The 20013-nt window shown below is 34.1% G+C and overlaps 1 protein-coding gene across 15 annotated transcripts in view; it reads right to left on the bottom strand.

Moving 5' to 3' along the window:
* LOC126765668 (uncharacterized) overlaps positions 1 to 20013 on the bottom strand; it is a 528704-nt gene that overhangs the window by 477865 nt on the left and 30826 nt on the right. For 5 of the 15 annotated variants that reach the window (XM_050483264.1, XM_050483266.1, XM_050483261.1 and 2 more), the window contains exons 11-12: positions 7712 to 7777; positions 7334 to 7632 (exon numbers count right to left, since the gene is read on the bottom strand). The exons of 3 other annotated variants lie outside the window; for them this stretch is intronic. In XM_050483264.1, coding sequence (XP_050339221.1) covers positions 7514 to 7632; positions 7712 to 7777 — 185 coding nt within the window. In that variant the 3' untranslated portion in view covers positions 7334 to 7513. Of the gene's footprint in view, positions 1 to 7332; positions 7633 to 7711; positions 7778 to 15692; positions 19465 to 20013 lie in introns of those variants that run through there. 7 more of the 15 variants (XM_050483273.1, XM_050483275.1, XM_050483276.1 and 4 more) reach the window with 4 other exon arrangements.

Raw genomic sequence — 20013 nt, 5'->3', positions numbered from 1 at the left:
TTCTCATTCCCTTTCACTTTACTTAACCCATTGTCTACTCTTCACTTTAACCCATTGTCGTTTCTTTTTCCTTATAGGTATTTGGGCCACTCTATCACATATATTAATTAGCTCTGTCAATTAAGAAATACATTTTATTTATTAAAACAAAGATATATCACCCTTTTTACTATCGTCTGAATCAATAAGTATGGCTTCCTCCATACATTTCACTATATCTTTAATTAATTCGATTTTTTCGTCATACTCCATTTTTTAAAATATTTATATTATATTATGTATATTTGTATACATATTTGCAAATTACTTACCAAAAGATGAAATTAAATTTTTTAAATATATTCAAAATATTAATTTCAAAAAAATATACGCAAATGCAACTATGTACTACGAAAGAAAGAACACGAATGCCGAAAAACGTCGCAGCGAACTGTTACGAATAAGAACACAAAGCGAGTTGCTGAACACGGGAAACTCGGCGCGATTCTCCTCTCCTCGTCGCCCCTTGGCCTATAAACCAAGAGTTGCCGCAACAAAAGTTGCTTCGTGTGATAAGGCTCTTACTCAACTGTTACTCAACTGAGCTCAGTTATTAAATTTGCGGTTTGTGTAGCTGTATCGGCTACAGTAAAATTATTCACTGCCATTTTGAAAATTGTAAAATTATTTTGTTCGCTTCAAAAATTCTTTATTTTTTGATATTGATACTCGTACGTCGCACGTACGTATGTTTTTTGGTTTTCCCTAATGTGTTTTTTTACGATTTATCGACAGTTTATCAGCATAATACATAGCTATATTTACACATGAGTTAATTGGACTGGAAATGAACGCGAATGTAACTAATAAAAATGTGATACTTTGAAACTAAAAGTTGTATGTATTTTGTGATTTAAAAAGAGTTTTTTTCAATTGTTCCAAAGGACAGGTTTTAGTTCTAAAATATTTTTATTTTTTAAAATATTTTGTTAAATCTATTAATCCCTAAATAAACTTCATGAAAAACTGCAATAAAATTGAATATTAGAAACATTTTTTTTATCCACATTCGTATGTAATTATCTATGCGTATTTACATACTTCTTTCTAGTCGTGCAACTAGAATAACTCGAATTAACAGTTGTTAATTCACACGAACATCATTCACTCAGCCATAATCCTTCTTGCACAGAATTAATTCACACCAACACAATGAAATGCTTTGGTAGACCAATTCTGCAGAGAGTGGATCGTTACTTGTGAGAGTGCTATGAGTTGAGCGAACTCGTTGTTGTTCTCACTAATGAGACTCGGTCCTTATTTTACCCAAACATCAGAATTCATTTTTACGTTGTGTGAGTGAGTGCAAGTTGAAATTTTTGGACAGTGACTCAAAGTTTGTTTTTTGTGTATTCATGCAGCCCTTTAATGTCTATACAGCTTAAGTAGTGATTGCCTTGGGAAGAATAAATGTCTATTACGAATTTATCGCAGCAGTGTTCGGGTTCGGGTGTGATTTTCATGGGCATGCTAAGTTACATATTTGACATTCGTTAATTATATTTTGGATAAGAAGCTGGCTGTTCGGAAAATAATATGTTTCGCCGAAAAGTTTTGTAGTTTTTTGTATTCCTGGGTGTAGAAATTTTTTGTGAATAGTTAGTACTAATTCTTTAAATTTTGCATAGGTAGATATATTTTTTAATAAAACAAGGCTTCGGATAATTTTAGTATATTTCAGATTCATAGTTTATCTATATGCACCTTGAATTATTTCGAAAGTTGCATCACTATTTATGTATAGGGCGCTGGTTTTGGAACAAAAATGGTCAAGTAGATATTGTTTGGCTAATTCTCTATTCATGTCTTTATAAGAAATGTGTATGATCTGTTTTTTGAAATAATTCTCATGTTGTATGTTCATGGGGCCTTTAGAAAATATGACTTGTCGCTTATAACAATTTATGAGTTTCTCGGACAAACTTATTAGATTACTACTATCTTCTTCTGCGCTATGTTGTGTGGATTCTCCAAAAAATGCTTGTTCTATTTTCACTCTAGATACGGCATCGGCGACATAGTTTCATTTCCTTTAATATATTTTATATCAAAGTCATATTCTGAAAGCCTTATTTTCCACCTTATTAGTTTAGAGTTGGGTTCTTTTCATTTGTGCAACCAACACAATGGTTGGTGTTCGGATGCTATTTCAAAATGTCGTCCTAATTAATAATGTCGAAAAGTTTTAGTTGCCCAGATTATAACTAATAAATCTTTTTCTATGGCACTGTAATTTACTTCGTGTTCATTTAGAGTTCTACTGATGTACATATGTAACTCTCCATCTTGTGAGAGAACAGCTCCTAAGGCTACGTTGCTTGCGTCTGTAGTTAATACGAATTTTCGAATGCTTCTATGTAATCCTTTTGTTTGGAGTCTATTTTGGCTCCTTTTTTCAAACATCTCGTCATGGGTTTAGCTATGTCGGCAAAGTTGGGTATGAATTTTCTGTAGTAACCTGTGAGTCCTAAGAAAGCTTTAATTTCTTTAGTTTTACTTGGCAGTGGGTATTGTACTATGGCTCTTATTTTGCCGGGGTTAATATATAAAAATCACGTGTCACGTTGTTTGTTTTCGATGGACTCCTAAACTACTGAACCGATTTTAATGAAATTTTTAACACTGTGTGCAGTTTGGTCCAACTTGAAAGATAGGATAGTTTATAACTCTCCTTATAGTCGCATTATTTATTTATTGCAAATTATTTGTTTATTATTAGCAAAGAGCTATCCACCAGTTGGTGGCGCTAACAGCGGTATTGAGTAAGTGCGGTATGTTACAGTAGATGGCGCTACATTTCTTTCTAAATTTTCATGGATTTAGGCTGTCATAACGAAAGCTGCCACTTGCTAAAAACATTAAATGAAAATGCGTTGTTTGAAGTTTATATTATTTGTGGTAAAGTTATACGAATCTATGACTTCCAATATTCTAAATTTAAGAAAAAATCACATACAATCCGTGAAATAAATAAAGTTATGTACATATGTATGGTCAGACAAATAAGCAATGCTGCCACTCTTTTCCAGTAAATCTTCCTCGAATTTGGGAGATTTCTGAGGAATTTAGGAAATCGCAGAGTTGATTTCTGCATGTATTTCCTAAATGCAAAAAAAAATTTCATTTAGTTGCATTTAGGTATAGAATTTTGTATGGCTAATGCCCGGTTTCACAGTCCATACTTAAGTTGTGCCTAAATAAAATCTTAGCTAAGTATTGTTGCAAACTGCGTAGTCGTTTGCGTTTCACAGTCAATGCTTAATTTTTATAAAATTTTATTATGATATATGGCAACGTTATGGGCAACATATGTTTTACAAATGTCATTCATAAAAATATGTTTGAAATATTTAAATTATAACAGACAATACATAAATTTGCGAGGAAAATTATATCAAAAATTGATGAAAACAACAAAAGAACCCCAAATTTCATCACTAGCGAGTCGGAGCACCTATGGGAACTGAAAGAAAAGTATAAGCTATTATTGAGTGCAAACGAACGGACACTTGCCCTATGCTACGAAAGATGTCGCTGAAAATTCAAAGCAAATTCAAAACAAAAATCAGCTGTTATTTAAGCATTGCTTAAGCCTCCCATTTTCAGTGCCTAAGCATAACCTAAGTATGAACTGTAAAACACTATTTTCCTGTTTTATTATATATTAAATAAAAGAAAGTTGTGTTAGTTACACCATTTATAACTCAAGAACAGCTGAACCGATTTGGTTGAAAATTGGTGGAGAGGTAGCCTAGAACCGGCGTAAGGACAAACTCATAAATACAAAATTTATATTTCAAATCATAAGCATTTGTTCAAAATTCATGTTTGTAGGAATCATTTGAATATATGCGTACAATTTTAAACATATTCTTCCTCAAAAATAATACAATTGCTAAGTATTTGGAATAGTAGAAAAGAACTGCAACCAAATATGCAGTGAAATAGATTATAACTGGCTCAGTAAAACTGATGTCATAACCTTTCCAGCGGACTTTTTCATCTTTCCACGCCTGAGAACCGGTTCATCATGTGCAGTCCACTAGAATAACTGTCGATTAGACTTCAGTGGGAAATGATGGAGCTATGTTTCTATTGTCAAACACCGACGCAAAAATTCGGTTTTATTACGATTAAAGAGCACTCAAACACTTCTCAGAATCAGTTATTCGTTGTGTTTGTTGGATTATGAACTTGCTAGGCACACACTTTGCCCAGAGCTTTCGCCTCTTTAAGCTTAGCAAATATCTTTTCATCGGTGGATTTCCATGAGCCAAAATACAACAGTATTTTCACAAAAAAAGCAATGCTTCATTGACACACGAAATGTATTATGATCCATTTTTTGTAAACTAACACAAGCTGCTTCACAAAAATTCAAAATCTCCTTAACTAATAGTTATAATCCAACTAATAGAAATCATATACATAGATGGTAGTTGTAGTATTTTCAGCCATAGTGAAGCGTGGACGGGTCCTCTAGTATAGGGCAATGGGGGAATATTTGTTCGGTGGCAGGGTTGTAGTTTCATTTATTGTTAAAGGGCCATTACTAGTGTGAATGTTTAGTTTCTTGGATAGGTGTTTTGAAAATATTTTTGGTCAACATATTTATTGTGGAACCGGTGTCAATAACGCACCTTAGATTGTTATTTTTGTTTTTAATTACTATGTATTGGCTTGATCCGGCGCTGAAAATTTTCTGCTTGCTCCATGTCATGTGGTTCGTTGTCATTTGGTTCTGGTTTTCTTTCTTCCGTTTGGTTTGTGTTATCAAGTCCTTGTTCTGGAGTATCATATGATGGGTTAGGAATGTCGTAAGTTTGATAATAATGGGGGTCAACTTGAGGATAATATGGATAATAAGGGTAAGCTTGGTTGTATGGGTACTCAGACGGACATGGTGGTATCTCAGTTCTTCTATACTCATTCTTGACTGTCCGCTATCTAATGGTCGCTATCTCTTAACCGTGTTATTAGTTGTCATATTTTCCCTTGGTTGGAAATTAGTCAGTACTCCTACGTAATTGGGTCCCAAGCGATTCTGGTCAAATTGGGGAAAAGGCATAGGGGTATTTCCGGATATTGGTGGAATAAATAAATGGTTGGTTATATGGTTGATAAGTTGTGTTATATGATGGTAGGAAAGGAATAATTGGTTTACTTTGATTGTTTATTTGTCTGTTATGTAAATTCTTTTAAGAGTTGTTTTGATTTAAGACTGGTTTTAAATTAACTTTATTTAGGGTTGGTGTTTCGTAGAGGCATTTTTCTTGTAAGATATTTATGAGTGATTTTAAGTTTGGGAAATTACAATTAACAATTCTAAGATAAATGTGAGTGGCTAATTGAATTTAAAGTTTCAATGCTTGTTTGGATTAGTCTAGTGTACAAAATAGTTATGATGATGAAATGACGTATCGTTTTTTAATTCTAATTTACTGGTGAGTATTTACCTTCTTTTTCGGCTTTTTCTAAAAATTTGCGAATGTTACCATTGTATTGTGTATTCCTGAATTCCTCCAGTAGTTGATGGTTTTGTACCTATGGCTTGTAGTTAAGGATGAGCTGTGTTCTCAGTTCGTTCCAGCTAGTGAGGTTGGTTACTCCAAGGGTCCGGATGACGTCGCCACTGATGTTCCGTTCTATATGTCCAAAGGTGATGAGTTTTTGTAATTCGTCCGTTGTTTGATACAAGGCCAAGATGAAATCGAAACGGCTTATAAACGTGTATAACGTGCTCAGGTCACCTTGATAACTCTCTACGGCGGATATTTGCCTTTCGACTTGAATCATATTCGAGTCAGAGAGAGAGAGAGAGATCGGCACTGGTGCTGCAACTACCATTGTGTGTATTTATGGTTTACGGTTGATTAGTTTGGGTATTCGCTTATTTCGGTGTTGTGTCTTCGTTTGGGTGCACTTCTCGAGTTGAAGATTAAATGGTGTCTTCTATTAGGCTGGCGTTTTAATTCTGTCTTTGTTTGGGATCACTTCTTGTGTTGAGGATGAAATGGTGTCTTCTTTTATGCTATTGCTTTAATTGTGTCTTTGTTGGTTTTATTTACTTATTAATTATTTATTTAAATGTTTTTTCACTTAATTTATAATTCTGTGTTAGCTTAGTTTGATTTGATTTAGATTTGCTTCGCTTAATTATTTTTGTTTGCACACTTAGCTTTTTCGCCTGTGTTAAAGCAACCTTCATGGATTTATCACCCTGACAAATTCTAAAGCGTATTCTTAAACTTCTGTTTAAGTTTTAGCACAATCACTTTCACAGTCACAGTTCACTGTCGAACTTTGTTTTTTAGACCTGAACCGATTATCGTTTAGGTTTCGCGAGAGTTCTTTTACGGATAATAAATTAGAGAACAGAATAGTCCAGCTTATCGCATCAATAATTATTGATCCTACCAACTAAGCCACTTGCGTATTGTCAACACATGAGTTCAATAAATGACCGGGCTAGGTAGCCTAAGGTCAACGCTGTAAATGTTTTTAATAAAACGCGAGAATTTACTGAACACCCATCCGTTTATTTCATTCATCAGCTTAAGACTAAATTGTACAGAAAAGTTTAAGAGGGAGAATGGCAAGCTTTGATTTGACAGCGATCATGCGCGCGTTTCATATTTCAGCGTGTACTTATAAAGGAATTTGTTTACTTAGCAAAGATTGTTTAGTCAGCGAGTTTTGCAGTTTACAATGGTATGATATGCTTATTATGGTACAGTGGCATGATATGCTTATTATGCTTCTATATAACTCTACATCTGTCTCAAATAGTTTTAGGTGATACGTACAACGGTTAGGTGAACAAAACTATAATGCTTTGTAGCAACTGGTTGCAAGAGTATTAAAATTAAACGCTATTTTGGTATGTCCGCGCATAGCACCCAAACCACAGCACGGAAAGACGTGAAAATTTGCAGGGGTATTCCTTTAGTCCAAGTGCGGCCTTTTTTGAAAAATCACCCTCGATTTCGTTTTATTGTATATTTATAACTTAAAAACGGCTGAACCGATTTGGCTGAAAATTGGTGATGAGGTACTTTGGAACCTCGGAACGGGCATTGGCTACTTTCTATCGTTTTATGTTAAAAGACACAACAATTCATATAAAAAAAAAATTATATTTTCAAACATAACCATGTATTCAATATTCATGTAAGAATCATTTGAACATCTTTTAACTTCTAAAATACAAAACAACATACATACACATGTATTTGTGTATTTGAATTATAATGATAGTTGTACCTGAATAAGAAAAGGTTGAATCATAATTTGAGATGAGTGCATAATACCTAACGAATATACCTGAAGCATTGGACAGAACAATGCAATACAGTCGAAACTCTCTATAACGAATTCCAAGGGGCTGGATATTTACTTCGCTATAAAGAAAATTCGCTATATAGAAAAGAAATAAATGTTGTTCTTTTTAACATTTTTTATTTGTAGTAGTCAGTTATTTTAATTTTTTAATACATTTAGAGAAATAAACACAGTATTTGCCGCTGGTTAACATTTCCAAATAGGTATGAAAACCTTCAACGGATGAATAAAGTTGTCCATATGTGCATTTATCTAAATATGTTAAAAGAGAATTAATAATGTACATCAGAAAATTATTAGCCACGGCTTTTCTTTATAATTGTTTCTTTACCTGAGATAGCTTGTGCTCCAAAACTTTCTTGAATACTTTCGATGATATCTTCGTCGGAAGGGTTGTCTGTGGTAATGACATCACAGTCAACATTGTAGTAGGCTTTAAATGTTGCATTAATATTAATAACTATTTTAAATGAAGACTCTAAAAAGACGAAGTGGGATAGTGGTAGAGAGTTTTCTTCGTGCTAAGGCATTCTGTTGTTCGCTTTGGTGCCAACTTTTACAAAATATTTGTCAAAATGCGTTTTAATGTTACGAATTGTACTCTGATCCATTGGCTGAAGTAACGAAGTCTTGTTGCGTGGGAAATAAGCAATTTCAATATTTTGCAATAGGTCCTTTACATCCCTAGGGTACGTAGCGCAGTTGTCAACAAAAAGCAAAACATTTTTTTGTTGAGAAGCAAACTTTCCGTCCAATTTCAAAAGCCATTTTAAGAAAATCTTGCTTGTCATCCATGCTTTCTTATTAAATTCATATTGTCGTTTTCGATAAATGTTTCTAACAATTTTGGCAAGACTTTCGTTACCCATTCATCTCGAGTTTGGATGTTGGCGGTAGCACTTTCACCACACCATGTTTTTTGAACAATCCCGGGACGATTTATAAATTTTTCAAGCCAACCTACACGTGCTTCAAATTCTCCGTGACCCAATGCTTCAGCGAATTATTATGCTTTTTCTCTCAGTATTAGTGCAGATAGAGGAATATTCCTACTACGTGCGCGTATACCCATTTCAGCATTGCTTTGTCAATAACCTCAAAGATACAAGTTCGAAGCTTCTTGCGTTCAATACTGGATGCATTATCTGTGACACTGGTTAAAAGCTTATTCAAAATTTTTAAAATCGTAGATTGTGGAGGATGGAGCCATGTGTAGAAGTTCACGCAAGTGAGGACAGTTCTCTGATCGCCATTCACTTGGGAGTGGCCAGAAATGATTCTTTTACACATGGCTCAAGCAGCTCACAACTCCCAGGCTTTGGGGACAAGGACAGAGACGAGTAGGTCCTTGTGACATTTACTACAGTGGCCATATAAAGGAGCGAAAGTTTGGTGCTGGATTCGTGGGAGAGAGACTCCGTCGCCGAGTACTATCATTCACTCCGGTGAATGAACGTCTAGCCACAATTCGCATCAAAGCGATGTTCTTCAACATATCGCTGATTTGCGCCCACGCCCCGACGGAAGAGAAGGACGATGTGACCAAAGATGCCTTCTATGAGCGCTTGGAGCGCACTTATGAGAGCTGCCCCCGCCACGATGTCAAAATCGTGCTTGGCGACTTTAACGCCAAGGTGGGCAAAGAAGGTATATTTGGCACTACGGTCGGTAAATTCAGCCTCCACGACGAAACATCCCTAAATGGGTTGAGGCTGATCGACTTCGCCGGGGCCCGAAATATGGTTATCTGTGGTACTAGATTCCAGCACAAGAAGATACATCAAGCAACCTGGCTGTCTCCGGATCGAAAAGCCAAGCAGATCGATCATGTTGTGATAGACGGAAGACACGTCTCCAGTGTTCTAGACGTGCGTACGTTCTGAGGTCCTAACATCTACTCGGACCACTATCTTTTTGCAACCAAGATTCACACCCGCCTCTGTGCAGCAAAAAACGCACGCCAACAAACACAAGGAAGGTTCGGCATTGAGAAGCTGCAATCACAACAGACAGCCGAACGATTAGTTACTCGGCTTGCACTCCTGCTCTCTGAGAGCACTCGTCAACAACTCGGTATATGGGAACTGTGGGACGGCATTTCAAACTCCTCACGTACAGCTGTAACCGAAACCATTGGTTTTCAGAAAGTGCAAAAGAACAACTGGTACGACGAGGAGTGTCATGTCGCAGCGGAGAGAAAACAGACTGCCTACCTCGCAACGTTACGATCGACCACAACAAGTGCGGGATGGGATAGATGCCGAGAGTTGAAGAGGGAAGCGAGACGCATTTGCAGACAGAAAAAGAAAGGGGCCGAAATGCGTGAGTAGGAAAAGCTTGATAAGCTGGCCGACAGGGGTACGAAAATACGAAAAAATGCGGCGGCTTACAGAAGGTTTCAAGACCGGAGCATAGTCTTGTAAAACCCCCAAAGGTGATCTAGTCACCGATGCCCAGAACATACTTAAATTATGGAGGGAACATTTCTCCAGCCTGCTGTATGGCAGTGGACGCACAACGCCAGGAGAAGGAGAACCCGATTCCTCAATCGATGGCGATGGAGCAGACGTTCCATTACCCGCCCATAAAGAAGTTCGAACAGCAATTGTCCGCCTCAAGAACAACAACGCGGCAGGGGCCGACGGACTGCCGGCCGATCTATTCAAACACGGCGGCGAAGAACTGATAAGGAGCATGCATCAGCTTCTTTGTAAAATATGGTCGGACGAATGCATGCCCAACGATTGGAATTTAAGTGTGCTATGCCCAATCCATAAAAAAGGAAACCCCACAATCTGTGCCAACTACCGTGGGATAAGCCTCCTCAACATCGCAGATAGGGTTCTATCGAGCGTATTGTGTGAAAGATTAAAGCCCACCGTCAACAAACTGATTGGACCTTATCAGTGTGGCTTTAGACCTGGCAAATCAACAACCGACCAGATATTCACCATGCGCCAAATCTTAGAAAAGACCCGTGAAAGGAGAATCGACACACACCACCTCTTCGTCGATTTCAAAACTGCTTTCGACAGCATGAAAAGGAGCTGCCTTTATGCCGCGATGTCTGAATTTGATATCCCCGCAAAATTAATACGGCTGTGTAAGCTGACGTTGAGCAACACGAAAAGCTCCGCCAGGATCGGAAAGGACCTCTCCGAGCCGTTCGATACCAAACGACGTTTCAGACAAGGCGACTTCCTATCGTGCGACTTCTTCAACCTGCTTCTGGAGAAAATAGTTCGAGCTTCAGAACTAAATAGAGAAGGTGCCATCTTCTATAAGAGTGTACAGCTGCTGGCGTATGCCGATGGTATTGATATCTCCTTGATGTCGAGTCGATGTTACGAGTTTTCGAGAGAAAGGTTCTGCGAAAGATTTATGGTCCTTTGCGCGTTGGCCACGGCGAATATCGCATTCGATGGAACGATGAGCTGTACGAGAACATTGACATAGTTCAGCGAATTAAAAGACAGCGGCTACGCTGGCTAGGTCATGTTTTCTGGATGGACGAAAACTCTCCAGCTCTGAAAGTATTCGACGCAGTACCCGCCGGGGGAAGCAGAGGAAGGGAAAGACCTCCACTCCGTTGGAAGGACCAAGTGGAGAAGGACCTGGCTTCGCTTGGAATATCCAATTGGCGCCACGTAGCGAAAAAAAGAAACGACTGGCGCGCTGTTGTTAACTCGGCTATAATCGCGTAAGCGGTGTCAACGCCAATTAAGAAGAAGAAGATAAGCTACAGGAAGGAATTCCAAATTTCTTAGCAATGTCTTTTTTTAAAGCTTTTCCCTTTTCAACTTCTTTTATGATCAATGCTTTTTTCCACAAAAGAATATTTGAATAAATTCGTTATATGGAGATTTAAAATTCTTTAATCTTGAAGTTACGGTCGCAAAAAATGCTTCGTTATAAGTATGGAAATATTCGCTATAAGGAAATTTGTTATATGAAGATTATTTTACCTTCAAAGTAGAACCAAAAGTGTCTTATAATTGCTTCGTAATAAAGAAAACTTCGTTATAGAAAGTTTCGATTTAAAAGGAACGATCAAGACTGTGAACAATACATTAACATATGATTATATATAGGGCGTGAGGCGCGCCCTCATCTGCTCTACTTCTGCACTCTTATTCACTATAACAAGAAGCATATACACATGCATACCATAAATTGTGTAACGATCCAACAAACACTGGAATTGAAATTCTCAAACGTTGGAGAAAATATTAATTTTCAATTTGAAATTCACCATTTATTCAATTTGAAAGACAACATTTTCTCAAACGTTTCTCAAAGGCTTTTTCTCAAATTTGTTTTCATCGTTTTACAATTTGATAAAAATCATTTTCTCAAATATATGGCATGCCGTTTCATTCCGTTCAATAATCAATCAATCATCTGTCAAAAAGTATTCATAATTAAAAAAACGTAATCGTGATGTGCAGCAATTTTGAAGAATAAAAGTGAAAGGAAGTATAATATTATAAATATTCGTTATAATTGTGATATTTCGAACAGAAAATGCATGCTACAAAGAAAATAAAAAGTGAAGTGAGGCAGATATTTGACTTGCTCACAGATAGTGATGGAGTAGGGAAAAATAAAAGCCTGGAGATCCCAGGTGTAGATGCGGCTATGGAGGAAAGTCCTTCTACTTCCAATAGGGTGGAATATGAGTTTAGTGATATAGAAAGTGAAGATTCCGTATATGAGGAATCCAACGTAAACGTGACAAACACTTCAGTTAGGAAAGAGCTAGCGGAGTGGGCGGTCAAATTTAATATTTCCACCGTTGCAACTAGTAGTATGTTAGAAATTCTACAAAAATATATTAGAGATATTACAAAGGATGCACGAACTTTAATGTGTACTCCTAAGATTTCACCCATAGAGAAAATGGGAACAGGAGAGTATAATCACTACGGCATAGAATACTCCCTGACAGATTTTTTATTGAGGAAATCATTTGATTCCACCGAAATTCACCTCAACATTAATATTGATGGCCTTCCACTCGCAAAAAGTTCTAATTTGCAAGCTTGGCCTATTTTAATAAATGTAAATGGGGAACCAGTTGTCATGGTTGTGGGAGCATATTGCGGAAATAGTAAGGCACTCTGCCCGAACATCTTCTTGCAACGATTTGTGGATGAGTTGTTGTACTTATTAGAACATGGTTTAAACTTCAATGGTAAACATTTTTCAATTTATTGCCGGTATTTTATGTGTGATGGCCCAGCAAGATCCTATGTATTGGGTGTTAAAGGACACACTGGCTTTTTTGTTGCATAAAATGCACTCAAAAAGGCGAATCTGTTGGACATCGGATAATTTTCCGTAGTGAAATCTATCCTAATAGAACAGATGCAGATTTTCGCTCACGAAGTAATGTAAATCATCATAAAATATTGGACCAAATAGCTATTGAAAAGTTACCAATCGACATTGTGAAGTCATTTCCATATGACTATATGCATGTGGCGTGTTTAGGTGTCATGAAAACCTTACTTCTTGGCTGGATTAGGCACAAAAATAGATTGTATTCTTTAAAACCAGCCCAAATTAATTCATTAAATTCTAAAATACTCTTTTTAAGTATTCAGGTTCCCAAAGAATTTGCTCGACATCCACGTACCCTACAAGAAATTGAGAGGTTTAAGGCTACAGAACTAAGGCAGTTTCTATTATATACCGGAATTGTTTTGAAACCTCTTGCATCGAAAATAATGAGTGTGCGAAAATTCTTTTAAGTGAATTCGTCAAAAACATTTCTAGACTTTATGACGATTTATTCTTAACTTTTAACTTCCACTGTCTTACTTATTTACATTCTGATGCATTAAATTATGGATGATTATAATCTATTAGCGCATTTAAGTTCGAGAAATTTTTGTCCAAGCTTAAACGTAAATGTAATAGTAAAACTCATATTGCTGCCCAAATTTATAATCGTTTAGTTGAGGAAAGTTTGTTCAGTAATGATAATTTTGAGGTTGCAAATGTAAAGCAAAATCAGCCAATGAAATCAATAAATACAAATTCATTTTATTTATCCTAAAAAATGCCAGATAATTTTTACAACATAAAAAATAAGATTTTTAAAGTCATAAATTTTTCACAGGAAAATGGTGTATCAAAAATTTCATCCGTGGAAGTTATCAATTTGAATGACTTCTTTATTACACCAATAAAATCATCAAACTTTAATATAAGATATTGCTCTGCTTTACATTTTTCAAGTTGCGTCTATCAGCATTTAGCGGAAGAAATATCACAAAAAAGTATTTATTCCTCTTATTGACAATTAGATGGATTTCAATAGCTCGTTTATATCGATTGGATGTGAGCAAACCACTAAATCAAGTAAGTAGTTAATACAATATTGTTTTTTTGAAGTGGTTCTAACATTTTAATTAAATCGTAGATTTTGCCGACTTAAGTAGCAAACTGGATAGTCTGGATAAGAAGGTACATAGAAGATTTGTTAAAAGGTATATACATATACTTATATAGTTATTGTACATATGCATATGATAATTTCGATAATTTCAGAACATCATACAACTCAAAAGCTTCTGAAGAGAGTATTGGAAGAAGTTAAATCGACCTCACATAATGCTACAAAAAAATAAATAAAGTTTTGCCACAAAAACCTTTTGCAGAAGCGCAAGATTTCGCTACTTTTGAAGACAAAATTCAATCTTCCGAAACAAAATTTAACGTGTTGGTAAATTCTCATTTATATTATTATATCAATAATTTGTCTATATATTTTTATAGGTGGCTGAATTGCAAATGATAATAGCATCCTATTCGAACAAATTTGTTAAAATGGCTTCGCGAAAAGTTTTTACGGATGTTGCTCAGATATACTCCTGGAAAGGAACGAAGACGAAAAAACCGGCAAGAGCACTTAGTGTGATGACAGCATTAAGGCGTAATATTTATTTTATTGCTTTATTTTTATTTGTAATTTTTTTTATTATAGAGGCATACCATCAAAAATTCCCTACCGCTGCCACGGATATGGAATTCGAGCGGACTACATTGAATTTTTTCCAACACGCCAGCAACAGAATAAAAAAAAGAATTGAATACGAAAACAAAAAGAATATGTCATCGGCAATCGTAGATTAATTAGTCCTTATATTATTGCGCGACAATTTTAAATTTAATTTTGTAAGTTGTAATTGGATTATTCTTAAGTTTTGCACTGAAATTAACTTTTTCGTTTGTTTCCTTATCTTAAGAATGTACATTATTTTCGTTAATTTAAATTAAAAAAATGAATTTTTGTTACGTTACCATGTTATTTATTGTTTAATAAAATTTGTGTATATATGTATATGTACCGCGTACAATATACCTCTATAAATTCTTATATAAATAAAAATTAATTTTAAAACCTAATTTCAACCAGTTCTTATTTTTAAATCAGTGGCAACTTCAATTAATGTAATTGGAATTCGTTCCATTCCTCTCGTTTCATATTTGAGAAAATGTTTGAGATTTTAACATTCTCAAATTGAGAAAAAAGGAAAATTTCATATCAAAAATGTGCCTTTTTGTTTGAGAATGGCTTTGTTTTCAAATTGAAATGACTTAGAGGACAAGAGTTTGAGATTTGAAATTAAGGTTGATTCTCAAACGCATCTCAATTTGAGAATCAACAAAAATGTTCATTGGGGATATACGGTGCAGATACAGAGACTGTGAAGATGTTACATCATACGTATTTATGTAGTATGTATGTACTATTCCTTAAGTGATTTACGAAGTAAATAAAAATGTAGATTGTCAATTTAACTATTGCATTATATTGTTATTACGATAAATGATATCCTTCACAACAACGAGCGGGCGGAGCCGTGGGTTTAGACTAGTTAATTATAAAATATAAAATTGTCAAAGAAAGACCTCTTCAAAATCCAAAATTTCTTATGAAATTGCGCTTTTTTGCTTTTTTCTTCTTTTTGAAAAATTGTGTATTCGTCTTCCTCTTTTAGCATTTTAATATTATAATATATTTAGAATGTCCATAGTTTTTCTTTCTCTTACTTTCTCCCATTCAATTGAAAATTGCACAACATGTAACCGTGTGGGTAGCTGAAAATTTTTCAATGAGTTTGCGGAATCTGTTACTCCATCTTGTAGGGTAGATTTCAAAGTAGGCGATTCATCTCGAAAACCCGTTTTCTTATTTTTTTTATGATGTTAAAATACACATATGTATGTAATTTACCTCCGTAGCCTTAATATACTAAAAACACAAAAATTAACCACTACAAAATCTGTTAAAATTGAGCTGGTTGAGATTCATATCATATTATCATATAGTACCAGTTTATTTGAACTAACTTCAAGTAAAATACATATTTAAATTACATTTTAGCGTTTTCTTTAATTGTTCTTGAACTTTTCGCTTAGTCAGGCTTCTTTAAATCTAAATGAGTATAAATAAGTAAAATCTCCAGATAATTAAACAGTTAATGTACAAATTTTCAAGTTCAGTTAACCGGAGATTTCTCTATCTTTATATACAAACATATGTATATCCTATTGTATATATTTTTTTACACATTTTTTTTATATCATTTATTATTATAAATCATGTACGCAATAGCTGTAGACTGATTTATGTGCCTTTTAGTGTGTTCTAATTATATCTACTATTGTCTCAATTTAATCTTTTAGTTTATATCAGTGTAAGCCCTTGCTTGTATGCTTACAAATATTAATGAATTAATTGTATATTTTGTAACCTCAATTTCTAGTTTCCTATCTATATACTCGTAATTATAAGATAACATATAGTTTTAAGCCTATCCCCATCTTGAATATGAGTCATAGATAACCGTTTTACATATACATATACATACATACTTACACGTTTTTGTATGAATGTTATTGGTACTAATGCAATTGAAACTTTAGTTTATTAATTTCCTATTCAGTACAAAATTTTAAAGCTGCCTAAGTATAATATTAGTGGCGACCCAAAGGACATACTATTTTAAATAAGTTTTTGTTTTAAAATACACAGATTTTTTTGAAAATACCTCTAGAATTTCGACAAAGATTTCCTTCAGCATGCATATTGTGAAATAAAAAGGATTCTATGAAACAGGTTGAACAGTACAAAAACGAGTAATTTGTACTATCGTCCTATGCTTCATATCAAAGAAATTTATTAAAGTTATTAATTATTGGGGAAGCAAATAAATGCAGAGTCACACTGGGATTATAATGTTAAAGGTACTGTCAGCTAGTTCTAATTATTGTTAAAAAATTTACTTTAAATTAACTTTAAAATACAAAAGAATTTGGCCCTGCCATAGGATGTTTTTGTTGAATTTATGAGAAATATGTTTGGATTAATTCAAAATTATTATTTTTTTCATTCAAGCTGTGTTACATATGGCCAACTGAATATGGATTGCAACAAATGTTTTAAATATTAAGACTATTATGCAAATTCACAATTAAATATGGAAAAATGTTAGTCTAGAACACGAAAATTTCATAGTGTGTATTTGTTTTTCTAAATTTCGTTTTGAAATTTTATTTATATGAAATTTTCTGTACTAAAATTTTGAAATCAGTAAGACACGCTGCGAACTAAGTCCGACGCCATCTTTACCTTTAACCACCATTTCTTTAAAGTGGAGAATGTATCAATGCAACACGAAATTTTCTCGTTAGATCGAATCTAATCAAAACAATCTACCTAACTAAATATATTTTGTCAAAAGTAAAATGTGAACCAGGTATTTTAAATATAATATCTACACTAAAGAATATTTATGCACAAATACGAAACGTATTAAAGGATTTTTTTTGGCAATGCAAGCATAAACGATATGCATATTCGACCAAATATATAGTATTATATAGTATACGATTTGCAAACTCATACATACATATAAAAAATAGTGATAACAACTACCTAAAACTATTTAACAGTAAATAAAATGCGAAAAAATTATAATTATAGACAAGTTATTTCATTGTATCTATGTATGTACATATCGTATCGGTATTTATCTCAATTGAGGTTTGAACTCTAATAACTTGTAGTCCAAATTATGCATTCTCACGCATGTATGCATGTTATTTATTTCAAAACGTAGTTTCTTTTTTCTGCAACCGCCGTGCTCTTAAGTACCATACCCAGTCATCAACCGTGACATCAACTCATGTTTCATTCATTGCTTTAATTTTATATTCAAGATTTCATAATATAGTAGTGCTTTTCTTTATTGAGTTTCTCGTGAGAAACTAATACTTGTAAGCGGTTTTTGGAGAGTAGAAGTTATCCTTAAATTGACTTGCTAGTAGCTATTAAAACAAAGTTTACACAGAAAACACAGACGGGCACCCACCGTCGCACTGTTTTTTTGTCCTGCTAAAGGTGCTGTTCATATATAGGGACGTGGTAAAAATGAGTGTTTAATCTTCTTATACTATGAAGCAGAAATTTAAAACTATAATTCTATCGAACTAATAAATGCGAGCCAATGGGGGAGCCAAGGACGAATAATTGACAATTATCCAAATAGTTTTCGTAAATCAGCGGGAAGTATAAATTGTACACAATCTTCTTGACAAATTTTAAGAAAGCTTGTCCATTTACCAAAGAAAATTTGACCGAAGTATTGCAAAAATAGTGTCCGTAACCGGTTCTTGGAACGTTCTCATGTAAAAGGAATTGGTTTTATATGAACAAATTAATGAAAACGTTGTGTTCATGAAATTTGTCCAATTAAAGAATATGTCCGGCTATAAGGACTCTCAGCCCTATTTATTTGCAAATGTGTTTAAGTATTTATAGTATATGAACTATGAATCTTACTTGCCCATACACATGTAGTTTCATATATGTATGTAATTGTGACCACTTATTATAGCTCATATGTGTAACCGTACTACATATATACATATATATATGTATGCATTTCTCAACACTAATTCGAATAAAATATTGTAATAAGATGGTAAAAAACTTCTTTCAAACTTTCCACACAAATGAATAAATAATTATGAACAAGTATGTATAAAGGTGTTTGAAAATATTTTATATGAACTTATAAAATATAAGTACATAGCAGAATGTGTAAGTTACACCGAAAATATTTTGTCCCTCATACATACTATACATATGTATGTATATTATTTTTAAATGTTCACTAGCACTGTATGCTATATGTATATGTACTCAAGCCTCTACACATATGTATGTATATGAATTAGGCTACCATGACCAATTGAGCCAATTGGAAAGCAAATACATTTCTTGAATAACTAAATCATGCGTACGAAAAGATCTTTTTAACATTTTTTCCCGTAAGATATTGAGTTTCGTATTTTGTATTACTGTATAAAAATGAACGCATATTGATAAAGGTATAGATCTAGTCTTGTTATATATAAAAATGAAACGCTATTTCGTCCGTTTCGTCCTATCGTAGGTCTTAACGGAGACCTTTTTTACAAAATCACCGTCGATTTTGCAATTACATTCGTCGAATGTTGAACAATACAATTTACATATGTGATTAGAGATCGGGCACACGACGTGCATTTTTCTGCTTTCCTCCTGTATCGTTATACTCTATAACTACGGTGTACAGTCAGTAGGTTATAGGTAAGGCAGGATGCTGATTTACATTACGCTTCACATATCACATTACAATCTATTCGTGATCGTAATCGTTGAAGTTTGTGATTGTATACTAAAAACGAGTAATTATAAATGATATAATATAATATAATTTAATTACATCCTAGCCACAGGAAGGCGTGGCGGGGTCTTTAAGTGTGCCTATAAATGTATATGTATATTTATTAGTATAAATACCACGTATTATATGTATACATATGTGCTTCAATAACTACTTTTATAATTGCCTTATATAATTGAAACAATATTCACTAGCTCTTAAAATGGGAAACTTACATATAAACTCTAACTTATATTATCTAAACATTTCTAGTTATCTTAATGGTAGTCATCTACAACTGGTATTTTTAATCATGTTATGTAGTCACGATTCTGAGAATATTCTTCATTATATCGGCTAGCTGGAATTGAGATTTTTTTAGTATAATGAAATAATTTTACTTGAGCACTACTAAATAATATCCTTTAGTGTGAAGGTATAAATAAAGCAATGAAAATAATAAAACACTACAAGTAACTCAATAATTGTTATATATGAAATATGATGTAGAATGTATATTGTGATAAAGAAGCATCGCGAAATTGTAATTCAATTCCTCGGGTAAATGATACTTTAAAAAGCGTATTTTGCTAAGACAGTTCAACCGTCCTTAATTACTATGCCAAATATGAGCGCGATCTGTTAACCAGTTTATTTACAGTAGCTGTTTAAGTCGGTACACCTCAGTAGTGCGTTGTGATTTTTACAATGGATACAATAATCGAAAAGAAATTTGTCTAAAATTTTGTATTTATAAGTAAATTTCGTGTGAGAAATCGGTGTGAATCTTGGAAACGGCTTACGTAGATCCAGTTTTATCAAAAGCACAAGCCTACAAGTGAGACAAAGCCTTCAAAGATGGTCAAGAGATCGTTAAAGTCATGTGCTGAATGACCTTCGCCCTCTTCAA

This window comes from Bactrocera neohumeralis, unplaced genomic scaffold, assembly GCF_024586455.1.
Source record: "Bactrocera neohumeralis isolate Rockhampton unplaced genomic scaffold, APGP_CSIRO_Bneo_wtdbg2-racon-allhic-juicebox.fasta_v2 cluster11, whole genome shotgun sequence".
Taxonomy (NCBI): Eukaryota; Metazoa; Arthropoda; class Insecta; order Diptera; family Tephritidae; genus Bactrocera; species Bactrocera neohumeralis.
Note: the sequence above shows the minus strand (reverse complement) of the source record. Positions and strands in the feature narration are given on the sequence as shown.